This window comes from Ictalurus punctatus, chromosome 4, assembly GCF_001660625.3.
Source record: "Ictalurus punctatus breed USDA103 chromosome 4, Coco_2.0, whole genome shotgun sequence".
NCBI classification, from domain to species: Eukaryota; Metazoa; Chordata; class Actinopteri; order Siluriformes; family Ictaluridae; genus Ictalurus; species Ictalurus punctatus.
The window spans coordinates 35540162-35553577 of record NC_071284.1 but is presented as its reverse complement, the minus strand read 5'-3'; the positions used below and the strand labels follow the sequence as shown (position 1 = coordinate 35553577).

At 40.9% G+C, this 13416-nt stretch overlaps 1 protein-coding gene across 1 annotated transcript; it reads right to left on the bottom strand.

Moving 5' to 3' along the window:
• Positions 1–5651: 5651 nt before the first annotated feature.
• On the bottom strand, positions 5652–11458 carry LOC108264514 (uncharacterized). The gene is made up of 3 exons (XM_053678333.1): positions 11450–11458; positions 8211–10836; positions 5652–7177 (listed from the first exon to the last, which is right to left on the bottom strand). Exons 1-2 carry the CDS (start codon positions 11456–11458, stop codon positions 9547–9549), a joined length of 1299 nt encoding a protein of 432 aa, XP_053534308.1. The 3' UTR covers positions 5652–7177; positions 8211–9546.
• Positions 11459–13416: the final 1958 nt, after the last annotated feature.

The window sequence follows — 13416 nt, the reverse complement described above, 5'->3', positions numbered from 1 at the left end:
GTTGAAAAGGTGAGCTCAGAGCTAAATCAGCTGAATATCATGGGGAATTCGGTTCATAATATTAACCTACTCATGTGTCAGAGTGTGAATGGTGAAATATTGTACAAAAATACTCAATTATGTCCCGCTGTTCTCTTCCTAAAAGCTCACTAGCCAGCTAAACTCCATCAAGCTAATCTCCTAGCTAGCCAGATTTACCTCAGCCCTGGGCTAATTTACCTCATCTTTACCCATTACCCAAAATTAACATCGTGATTTTATCAGCTCTTACAGCAACACTCTTCAGAAAGGGTTACACATAAAGATCAGGAACTTTATTTTAATAAACAGACCCAGTCAGTGTGTAAACAAAACGTTTTGCAGTGAAACAGAGAAGTAGCAGAGATTGTGGGCTAACTAGTGCTAGCTGCGTATATACATTATTTACATACAGGGCTAGCTGGTTAACTTTAGAAAATGGTGTCAAGTGAATAAATATAGACAGAGACAGGTTTGGATGAAGACCGGAGATCAGAAGTAAATCAGACTGAAGAGGAGAAGCAGCTAAACACTCTCAAGTGAACTTTATAATATCAGGGTCATCAACATTATTTATTTTCCCCCTCAAAATGCAGTAAGTGTTTTTTCAATGTTCAAATCTTTAAATTCAACACCTCTGTTTTGCTGGCAGTTTGTATATCTTACAAATGCCTTAAAATATCATGATATGATACTTTTGTCATCTTTTACAAGCCCTAGATTGTAAGAGGAGGTCATTTATCATTCATAAACCTGGTCAATCTCTGTGTTTATAGTTTTATATGTATTTCTTTTTATTCCTCAGTAGATATTTTTCAACACGTTCTTGTTGGTACATCATTACACCAGTAGATGGCGGTAGATGCTTGACAGAATCCAGTTGATGAAGTGAAGGAGGTGACAGTAAGTAAAAGAAAAACTCACAAGGTATTTTGTTCTGATTTATTTATTTATTTTTAAATTGTCCAGCAGATCTCATGATAAAATGGTTGTGTATTTTTATTGCTATACAGAGTCCAAAACGGAGCAGCTTCACACACGGGATCACTGAATCATGATAGTCTTCTAATCACTACACGGTAGGTAAAGGAGACCACCACAATTTAGGATTCTGGATCAGAGATTAAATTAAAAACTCAGAAATCATTCAGCAGCTCACGGCTTCACTAAAAAGCTCTCTGTGAACAAAACGCATAGAACAACATGGTGTAGTCTTTAAATACTTACCTGTAGAGTGAACCGCAGCCTTCGTTATTCAAGTTAACACTGTTTCAGTAATATATTCTAATAATATATACCTGCCAGGCTAACGCTAACTGCAGCTTGGAGACATTATTCAAGTGTAAATGGAATGATTCATCACGTAAACCAGTCTCTTGTTCTTCTAGCGCTGGACGAGTCTTTAATAAATAAACACAAACCGCTCGTGTTAACATCAACGTGCATTTATATATTACATTTTAAATGAAAGTTTCTCACATTTGAAAATCTGTGTATTTCACTGTAATGGACTTCTTACGTTTTTATCAAGAGGAGTCAAACTGAAGCTGTAGTTGTGCAGAGTAGCGATGTGTTTCGATTCAAAGTGAATCAGATCTCACTTAGACGGGTAGTTGGAAAGAATCAGTAAAGTGTGTCGTAATAGTGAGTCAAATTAATTAAAACACACTCAGAAGGATAGTTTGAAAGATGTGACTCGGTAAGTACAGTCTCAGAAATATGCCTATGTTCTTCCTGTTAATTCGGGCTCTTCTATTTCCTACAGATGGACAAGGATTATATTAATAGTCAACAGCACCCTGAGTATTTCTGCTTAATGGAATCCAAATAAACGGCACCAATCCTAATACGATTAAACATTAGTGAGATTAATGATGATCCTTAGAGCTGGAATATCTGCTGTGTCTCCAGTTCAAGTATAAAATCAGCCACCAGATGGCAGTGTCTAATGAAATATTATTAAACTATCGTGTGGGTAAATCAGTATGTTTACTGGACAACAATAATCCGATATTAACCCGATTAAGACGATACTCTGATCAGGAAACTAGCATGTAAATAAAAAAAATTTATTACCTTAATCCGATTAAAGTCATACTCGGAAGTAAACACAAAACAAATTAAGACGTGTGGAGTATTTCTGTTTTAGTCGATCTGTGTTTTATAACATATAAAACAGGGATATTCTAAAAGCGACTCATGTAAACACCTTAATCACAGTATTGTCTTATTCAGAATAAGGTCAATAATTAGATTACTGCTGTCCATATAAATGTTTTCACATGAAATGTAGACCCGACATGGGTGTTAACTCAATAAAGCTACACCGCTAAAGAAATCATAATATACCAATCCATAAAAAAGTTATGTGCAATAAAGTGGAATGACACAGGAATTAAGTATTGAACAAGAAAAGGCAACTAAACAAGCTGATTCCACTAACCAGTTCTCCTGCCTGTGCTAATTAGAATCAGCTGGGTTAGTGCATGATGGTAGGTTAGTACGTCCACTCTGTGGAAAAGGGGAACCCACCTCTGAATACAAGTAAACAAATCATTTGTCACCAAACTGTCGCGCAAGAAACATCTCATGATGAGTAGAAGCAAAGCGCTCTCCAAAGAATTACTCCCAAATGTTCCTTTAAGCACTATTAGGTGACTATCAACCGGCCACACGCAGGAGCTCCTCGCAAGATTTCTGACAGGGCTGACAGAAAGTTACGCCGAGGAGAAGCCCAAGAGCCGAGGACCACTCGAAAAGCTCTCCAGAAAGAACTGGAAGCAGCGAGTACAGTCGTCAGAGAAAGCAATATGCAGTGCGCAATACTGCTACAGTCTCCATTCACCATAACGCCTTGATTCCATTACTGTAGAAAAGGCATGTTGAAGCTCGTTTCAAGCTTGCTACAAAACATTTGGAGAAGCCTGTAGGTTACTGAGAGAATGTAATGAGGTCAGACAAGACAAAGATCAAACTGTTCAATGCTTTATTGTTTTCTCTGCATACGACTCTAAAAATGAAGTTCGGAGGTGGAAGCATCACGGTATTGGGCTGTTTCTCTTCTCATGCTACCAGCAGAATTCAAAATATTGAAGGTAAAATGAATTGAGCCCTGTACCAGGAAATTCTTGAGAAGAATCTGTTGCAGCGAGCTCTGTGCCTTGTGAGCTCCATGCCTCTGTGAGCGTCCTGCTGCTGTAAGCTCCATGCTCTGAGCTCTGTGTCCCAGTGAGCACCTTGTCATAATGAACACTATCTCGCATTGAGCTCCATGTCTTAAGGGGAATTTTGTTAAAAAAAAATTAGACACACCATTTTTTTCATGCATTTTTTATTTATAATGCTTAAAAATAATCGGGATGACTTCTTTGGCTCCATGCCTATATCGTCTCAATGAAGCCGTGACTTCTTTGGCTCCACGCGTGTATTGTCTCAAAGAAGCATTATTTATAATGCTTAAAAATAATCGGGTTGAGCCATTGCAATAAATCTGTTGATCCTTGCATTCCACATGTAAGCCATCGCAGTGAGGTTGTGAATTCTTCTGCCCCAAATGTGTATAGTAGTAATGACACCGTGAACTCTCCCACTCCAGGTATATGTCGTCAGAATGAGGTTATGAAGTCGTGCCCTGCACATATATATCGTAACAACACGGTTATTACTTTCACTCCATGCGTAAGCTCTCTCAACAAAGCCGTGAATTCTTTGGCTCCACGCGTATATCTTCTCAATGAAGTCATGACTTCTTCGGCTCCACGCGAGTATCATCTCGAAGAAGCCATGACTTCTTTGGCTCCACGAGTAAGCCATTGCAAAGGCCGTGAACTGAGTGCTGCTCTCGCGTTGACGATCGGCAATTTCACCGATCTCCACTTCCCGAAAAGTGCAACGTGTTACAATGATCTCCACGTCGCTACGAGTGGCACACCGTATTGAGTGATGTTCGTGTCTCAATGAGCACTATATCGGACAATCACTGTGTGACGGTGATCACGGTATTGGACAATCACCGTGTGACGGTGATCACGGTATGGGACAATCACCGTGTGACGGTGATCACGGTATGGGACAATCACCGTGTGACGGTGATCACGGTATCGGACAATCACCGTGTGACGGTGATCACGGTATGGAGAAGGTCGCCGAGTCTTGATGAGCACGGTATGGAGAAGGTTGCAGAGTCGCGACCAGCACCGTATCGAGAAGGTTGCCGAGTCGCAATGGCCCGTGGAGTCTGCCTGTGGAAATTTATTCAGTTCTGAGGACACTCCTCTCCTGAGCTATTGGCAGAATCAGGTGACGAGGCGGTCTAGTCAGTAGAGCAAGACTATGTGGTGGATATTCATTGGTTAACTGTTACTGAAAGAGTTATGATTGGCTGAGGGGACTGTATGCTAGTGGCGTGATCAGAGTGTGCATGAAGGATGATCTCATCGTGCGCCGCCCTATTTCTCGTTTTCTCCCTTGTTTCCCGGAATACCATTTGCATGCATTCCAATGACTTCCGGAATACCATATATGGAGTTGTTCCTCTCTTACACTGGTATGCTTCCTGTTTTATGTGAATATGCCCTTCTACCTAGCCAGTCAATAGTTAACCCATTGTATCTGTTGTGTGTCAAGCATGATATATACTCTGTTTTTCTTTAAATAAAGAGAATTCTTGCCATTTGAATTTTGGGTGTCTGTGTGTCATTTGGCAAACTCTCCCTAGCACTTAGTGTGGGAAGCGTGTAGCGGAGCGAGCGCGCCTTTCGTTCCTGGTATACTTCCGCGTTCTCTTTTCTTAAGAATTGCAACCCGAAGATCACATTCCTAACAGTTTAGTGACTGCACCCACTGAAATATTAAATAACACAAACAATCGTGAGTTGAAAACAAACAGCATCACACCTGATCCATAAACACTGATTTCATTGACTAAACTTGGAAAGTTTCTTTGGGTTGGAATGAAAATCTCCAACCACAGACTGGATAGGACCAGACACGCAGTGCGATGTTGGAGTTTTTGATCAAGTTCACCCGTTGTTTATGTTGGAACTTCCTTTGTGATTTCATCACTGGATAAAAGGTATTAACAGGACTATGATGATACCAGTCTCATTTAACATTCGAGGTGGCACAATCATTTGGTATCAGTTGTATTTGCATCGTCAGTAAAAGTTTCAGACCACTGTTCCTGATCAGGAAGTAAAGGAGGTGACAGGGATTTTGTTCTGACTTGTTTTAAATGATCCAGGAAATGTCATCATAAACCTTTGGAATGGAACCTGAATATTTTAACAATATTATTAAAAGTACATTTTAAACTGTTTCAGTTCTTAAACATATAAAATCTTCAAATACTCTCAACAATATAACTAAATACTAAAATGGCTGTGGAGAAAAATTATTTAAAAAAACGATATATTTTTTTCATTTGGTGTTCCTTTTGGAGTTAAACATTTAAAACTTTAAGTAATAATTAAATGTTTTTCAAGCTGACACGAATAAATTTTTGTTATATCAGTTATATTTTTATTCATTAGTTAGCTTAGCAATGACTGTCGTTGTTTTGGGGACGTTTTCAGATAAAATCCTTTCATTTGATTGGCTTAGAGGGGCTCGCGCTGCTCAGGCCCCGCCTCCTCGATTCACCTCAGAAAAGTGCGGGAGAAAGAAAGAGGAAGGTTGAAAAGGTGAGCTCAGAGCTAAATCAGCTGAATATCATGGGGAATTCGGTTCATAATATTAACCTACTCATGTGTCAGAGTGTGAATGGTGAAATATTGTACAGAAATACTCAATTATGTCCCGCTGTTCTCTTCCTAAAAGCTCACTAGCCAGCTAAACTCCATCAAGCTAATCTCCTAGCTAGCCAGATTTACCTCAGCCCTGGGCTAATTTACCTCATCTTTACCCATTACCCAAAATTAACATCGTGATTTTATCAGCTCTTACAGCAACACTCTTCAGAAAGGGTTACACATAAAGATCAGGAACTTTATTTTAATAAACAGACCCAGTCAGTGTGTAAACAAAACGTTTTGCAGTGAAACAGAGAAGTAGCAGAGATTGTGGGCTAACTTGTGCTAGCTACGTATATACATTATTTACATACAGGGCTAGCTAGTTAACTTTAGAAAATGGTGTCAAGTGAATAAATATAGACAGAGACAGGTTTGGATGAAGACCGGAGATCAGAAGTAAATCAGACTGAAGAGGAGAAGCAGCTAAACACTCTCAAGTGAACTTTATAATATCAGGGTCATCAACATTGTTATTTATTTTTCCCCTCAAAATGCAGTAAGTGTTTTTTCAATGTTCAAATCTTTAAATTCAACACCTCTGTTTTGCTGGCAGTTTGTATATCTTACAAATGCCTTAAAATATCATGATATGATACTTTTGTCATCTTTTACAAGCCCTAGATTGTAAGAGGAGGTCATTTATCATTCATAAACCTGGTCAATCTCTGTGTTTATAGTTTTATATGTATTTCTTTTTATTCCTCAGTAGATATTTTTCAACACGTTCTTGTTGGTACATCATTACACCAGTAGATGGCGGTAGATGCTTGACAGAATCCAGTTGATGAAGTGAAGGAGGTGACAGTAAGTAAAAGAAAAACTCACAAGGTATTTTGTTCTGATTTATTTATTTATTTTTAAATTGTCCAGCAGATCTCATGATAAAATGGTTGTGTATTTTTATTGCTATACAGAGTACAAAACCGAGCAGCTTCACACACGGGATCACTGAATCATGATAGTTTTCTAATCACTACACGGTAGGTAAAGGAGACCACCACAATTTAGGATTCTGGATCAGAGATTAAATTAAAAACTCAGAAATCATTCAGCTGCTCACGGCTTCACTAAAAAGCTCTCTGTGAACAAAACGCATAGAACAACATGGTGTAGTCTTTAAATACTTACCTGTAGAGTGAACCGCAGCCTTCGTTATTCAAGTTAACACTGTTTCAGTAATATATTCTAATAATATATACCTGCTAGGCTAACGCTAACTGCAGCTTGGAGACATTATTCAAGTATAAATGGAATGATTCATCACGTAAACCAGTTTTTTCATACGCACCTCATTTCCTCCTTCTGCTTCTTCTTCTTCTTCTTTCTTCTGTGAAGCAGCTCTCTGGTTCTTCTAGCGCTGGACAAGTCTTTTAATAAATAAACACAAACCGCTTGTGTTAACATCAACATACATTTATAAATTACATTTTAAATGAAAGTTTCTCACATTTGAAGGAAATCTGTGTATTTCACTGTAATGGACTTCTGATGTTTTTATCAAGAGGAGTCAAACTGAAGCTGTAGTTGTGCAGAGTAGCGATGTGTTTCGATTCAAAGTGAATCAGATCTCACTTAGACGGGTAGTTGGCAAGAATCAGTAAAGTGTGTCGTAATAGTGAGTCAAATTAATTAAAACACACTCAGAAGGATAGTTTGAAAGATGTGACTCGGTAAGTACAGTCTCAGAAATATGCCTATGTTCTTCCTGTTAATTCGGGCTCTTCTATTTCCTACAGATGGACAAGGATTATATTAATAGTCAACAGCACCCTGAGTATTTCTGCTTAATGGAATCCAAATAAACGGCACCAATCCTAATACGATTAAACATTAGTGAGATTAATGATGATCCTTAGAGCTGGAATATCTGCTGTGTCTCCAGTTCAAGTATAAAATCAGCCACCAGATGGCAGTGTCTAATGAAATATTATTAAACTATCGTGTGGGTAAATCAGTATGTTTACTGGACAACAATAATCCGATATTAACCCGATTAAGACGATACTCTGATCAAGAAACTAGCATGTAAATAAAAAATTTTTTATTACCTTAATCCGATTAAAGTCATACTCGAAGTAAACACAAAACAAATTAAGACGTGTGGAGTATTTCTGTTTTAGTCGATCTGTGTTTTATAATATATAAAACAGGGATATTCTAAAAGCGACTCATGTAAACACCTTAATCACAGTATTGTCTTATTCAGAATAAGGTCAATAATTAGATTACCGCTGTCCATATAAATGTTTTCACATGAAATGTAGACCCGACATGGGTGTTAACTCGATGAAGCTACACCGCTAAAGAAATCATAATATACCAATCCATAAAAAAGTTATGTGCAATAAAGTGGAATGACACAGGAATTAAGTATTGAACAAGAAAAAACAGTTCTCCTACCTGTGCTAATTAGAATCAGCTGGGTTAGTGTATGATGGTAGGTTAGTACGTCCACTCTGTGGAAAAGGGGAACCCACCTCTGAATACAAGTAAACAAATCATTTGTCACCAAACTGTCGCGCAAGAAACATCTCATGATGAGTAGAAGCAAAGCGCTCTCCAAAGAATTACTCCCAAATGTTCCTTTAAGCACCATTAGGTGACTATCAACCGGCCACACGCAGGAGCTCCTCGCAAGATTTCTGACAGGGCTGACAAAGTTACGCAGAGGAGAAGCCCAAGAGCCGAGGACCACTCGAAAAGCTCTCCAGAAAGAACTGGAAGCAGCGAGTACAGTCGTCAGAGAAAGCAATATGCAGTGCGCAATACTGCTACAGTCTCCATTCACCATCACGCCTTGATTCCATTACTGTAGAAAAGGCATGTTGAAGCTCGTTTCAAGCTTGCTACAGAACATTTGGAGAAGCCTGTAGGTTACTGGGAGAATGTAATGAGGTCAGACGAGACAAAGATCAAACTGTTCAATGCTCTATTGTTTTCTCTGCATACGACTCTAAAAATGAAGTTCGGAGGTGGAAGCATCACGGTATTGGGCTGTTTCTATTCTCATGCTACCAGCAGAATTCAAAATATTGAAGGTAAAATGAATTGAGCCCTGTACCAGGAAATTCTTGAGAAGAATCTGTTGCAGCGAGCTCTGTGCCTTGTGAGCTCCATGCCTCTGTGAGCGTCCTGCTGCTGTAAGCTCCATGCTCTGAGCTCTGTGTCCCAGTGAGCACCTTGTCATAATGAACACTATCTCGCATTGAGCTCCATGTCTTAAGGGGAATTTTGTTAAAAAAAAATTAGACACACCATTTTTTTCATGCATTTTTTATTTATAATGCTTAAAAATAATCGGGATGACTTCTTTGGCTCCATGCCTATATCGTCTCAATGAAGCCGTGACTTCTTTGGCTCCACGCGTGTATTGTCTCAAAGAAGCCGTGACTTCTTTGGCTCCACGCGTGTATCGTCTCGAGGAAGCCGTGAATTCTTTGGCTCCACGCGTGTATCGTCTCGAGGAAGCCGTGAATTCTTTGGCTCCACGCGTGTATCGTCTCGAGGAAGCCGTGAATTCTTTGGCTCCACGTGTGTATCGTCTCGAGGAAGCCGTGAATTCTTTGGCTCCACGCGTGTATCGTCTCGAGGAAGCCGTGAATTCTTTGGCTCCACGCGTGTATCGTCTCGAGGAAGCCGTGAATTCTTTGGCTCCACGCGTGTATCGTCTCAACGAAGCCGTGAATTCTTTGGCTCCACGCGTGTATCGTCTCAATGAAGCCATGAATTCTTTGGTTTAACGAGTAAGCCATTGGAAAGGCCGTGCAACTGAGTGCTGCTCTCGCGTTGACGATCGGCAATTGTACCGATCTCCACGTCCCGAAAAGCGCACCGTGTCACAATGATCTCTCCGAGTCGCGATGAGACCCGTAACGTGACACTCTCCGAGTCGCGATGAGACCCGTAAAACGACACTCTCCGAGTCGCGATGAGACCCGTAACACGACACTCTCCGAGTCGCGATGAGAACCGTAACACGACACTCTCCGAGTCGCGATGAGACCCGTAACACGACACTCTGCGAGTCGCGATGAGACCCGTAACGTGACACTCTGCGAGTCGCGATGAGACCCGTAACGTGACACTCTGCGAGTCGCGATGAGACCCGTAACGCGACACTCTGCGAGTCGCGATGAGACCCGTAACGCGACACTCTGCGAGTCGCGATGAGACCCGTAACGCGACACTCTCGAGTCGCGATGAGAACCGTAACGCGACACTCTCGAGTCGCGATGAGAACCGTAACGCGACACTCTCGAGTCGCGATGAGACCCGTAACGCGACACTCTCGAGTCGCGATGAGACCCGTAACGCGACACTCACGAGTCGCGATGAGAACCGTAACGCGACACTCACGAGTCGCGATGAGACCCGTAACGCGACACTCACGAGTCGCGATGAGAACCGTAACGCGACACTCACGAGTCGCGATGAGAACCGTAACGCGACACTCTCGAGTCGCGATGAGACCCGTAACGCGACACTCACGAGTCGCGATGAGAACCGTAACGCGACACTCTCGAGTCGCGATGAGACCCGTAACGCGACACTCACGAGTCGCGATGAGACCCGTAACGCGACACTCACGAGTCGCGATGAGAACCGTAACGCGACACTCTCGAGTCGTGATGAGACCCGTAACGCGACACTCTCGAGTCGTGATGAGACCCGTAACGCGACACTCACGAGTCGTGATGAGAACCGTAACGCGACACTCTGCGAGTCGCGATGAGACCCGTAACGCGACACTCTGCGAGTCGCGATGAGACCCGTAACGCGACACTCTCCGAGTCGCGATGAGACCCGTAACGCGACACTCTGTGAGTCGCGATGAGCACCGTATGGAGAAGGTCGCCAAGTCGCGATGAGCACCGTATGGAGAAGGTCGCCGAGTTGTGATGAGCACCGTATGGAGAAGGTCGCCGGGTCGCGATGAGCACCGTATGGAGAAGGTCGCCGAGTCGCAATGGCCCGTGGAGTCTGCCTGTGGAGATTTATTCAGTTCTGAGGACACTCCTCTCCCGAGCTATTGGCAGAATCAGGTGACGAGGCGGTCTAGTCAGTAGAGCAAGACTATGTGGTGGATATTCATTGGTTAACTGTTACTGAAAGAGTTATGATTGGCTGAGGGGACTGTATGCTAGTGGCGTGATCAGAGTGTGCATGAAGGATGATCTCATCGTGCGCCGCCCTATTTCTCGTTTTCTCCCTTGTTTCCCGGAATACCATTTGCATGCATTCCAATGACTTCTTGAATACCATATATGGAGTTGTTCCTCTCTTACACTGGTATACTTCCTGTTTTATGTGAAGATGCCCTTCTACCTAGCCAGTCAATAGTTAACCCATTGTATCTGTTGTGTGTCAAGCATGATATATACTCTGTTTTTCTTTAAATAAAGAGAGTTCTTGCCATTTGAATTTTGGGTGTCTGTGTGTCATTTGGCAAACTCTCCCTAGCACTTAGTGTGGGAAGCGTGTAGCGGAGCGAGCGCGCCTTTCGTTCCTGGTATACTTCCGCGTTCTCTTTTCTTAAGAATTGCAACCCGAAGATCACATTCCTAACAGTTTAGTGACTGCACCCACTGAAATATTAAATAACACAAACAATCGTGAGTTGAAAACAAACAGCATCACACCTGATCCATAAACACTGATTTCATTGACTAAACTTGGAAAGTTTCTTTGGGTTGGAATGAAAATCTCCAACCACAGACTGGATAGGACCAGACACTTATACTGGCAGTTTGGGACAAGCATTTTCTTTTGGAATAGTGATTTTGTTTTTTGTTATATATTGCCCAGTGGCATGTTATTGAATAGACTATGTGTTTTGGCCATACAGAGACCAGATCGCAGAAAGAAGTGAATCAAATGCTAAAAACAGGTAGCATAACAGATAGACTGTACGAGACATCACTGAGGACATGTCGATTACTTTAAGCCCATGCAGAGCTCCTAGTGTGTCAGATTATGTGACGAACATCTGGTGAGATCACAGCGGGGCTGGCTATATGAATGCAGGGACTCTGAACTATAAAACTTTGTGCTTATTACTTGAGTTTTATCTGTGTTGCTCATTTCCAAATCGTGCTTCTCTTTCTCTCTCAGATGACCTCGAGATGATACTTGGCAACTGGTACTGTATGCAAATACATGAAAGACAGTCAAATGTGAGGAAAATTAAGCCTGAACAAAAATATTTATCGAAATGTCTAAACTTACTATACATAGCCATATGTGCTGCTAAACTATCAGGCCTGAAATATACAATCAGAGTTTCAAATTATGGGCTGCAAGAAAAATACCTTGACTAAGGTCAGAAGAAAATGAACATGAAGTAAACTGCTGTTGTGCTCCACAACATGAACCTCAGACCAGAAGACCACATCCAAATCCATAGTAATAAACCTTTCATTTATAACAGACTCCTGGGACATGCAAAGCTGGTGTTTCATCTGCATTAGACTAAACTGTTATTAGTTGGCTTGATGCGAGTAGATTAGCCCAGAGGATTTAGCCCTTTAGACATGATTTTAAACTATATGTTTGCAGCATTTACAGAATGTACAGTACAGATAGTTTGAGGGAAACTACAGCTGGATCACTACACCACCACTACATACACTGCAGATATACATTCATAACACAGGTTTGAGTTTGATTCTTACTCAGGTGTGTGAAGGTAAACGTACTCTACACTACCATATGCAGAGTCGTTAGTTTTTATATTTTTAAAATTGTGCATATTTTCCTTTTTTTTTGTGACATTTCACTCATGTATGTTAAAGAGCACATGGAATGTCCATGTGTAGGAATACTATGAGTGAAAAGAACATTTAAAAAACATGTTCCAAAATGAACAGTCGGCTCTACTTAATGTTGGTAAATGAGCAATATTCTCTACAATTCACTCAGTTTAGTGCTGTTGTATGATCAGCTGATTTCAGAAGTACAGAATCTGTCTTCAAAATCCACAACAAAAATCCCACCAAGTTAAACTACGGTGTTCATTGGAGTCTTTTTTATTGTAATTTAATTGAAGATTTTGTGCAGAACATTTAGCGAAGACAAATAGTGTAGAGAGCAAAAATAAATTCAGGATATTACTTAAATTACAGTAATGGTCTAAAGTGACTGGAGATGATTTATATTATTATATATATGGAGATTATATGATCTTAAATGTACTATTTTCTTAAACTGACTGTCGATACGTGAGGACACGACGCAGGACAGATTTATCATCCTGCCTCATCTCACTCACGTCAGTACTGTTTTGAATGGAGCCTTGGTAACCAGTCCCAGTAAAAAGAAACCTTTGTGCAATTTACACGTATGTAAATGATTTTGTGGCACGCAATACCTTCATACACATCTCAGAAAGTACCTGAAATACCTCCAACACACTGATTAAAGACGTTTAGTCAGATTCCTTTGATTTGCTGCTTTAGTTTTATTTTGTATTTGTCCTTTATTTCATTGTTCAGATTGAGCCCAGACGAGGTACGAGTATTTCGATTGACGCGTGTCTTTTAAATGTACTATATAAATAAAGGTGACTTGATTTGATTTGAGATTATTATTATTAGTTCTTGGGGTTTCT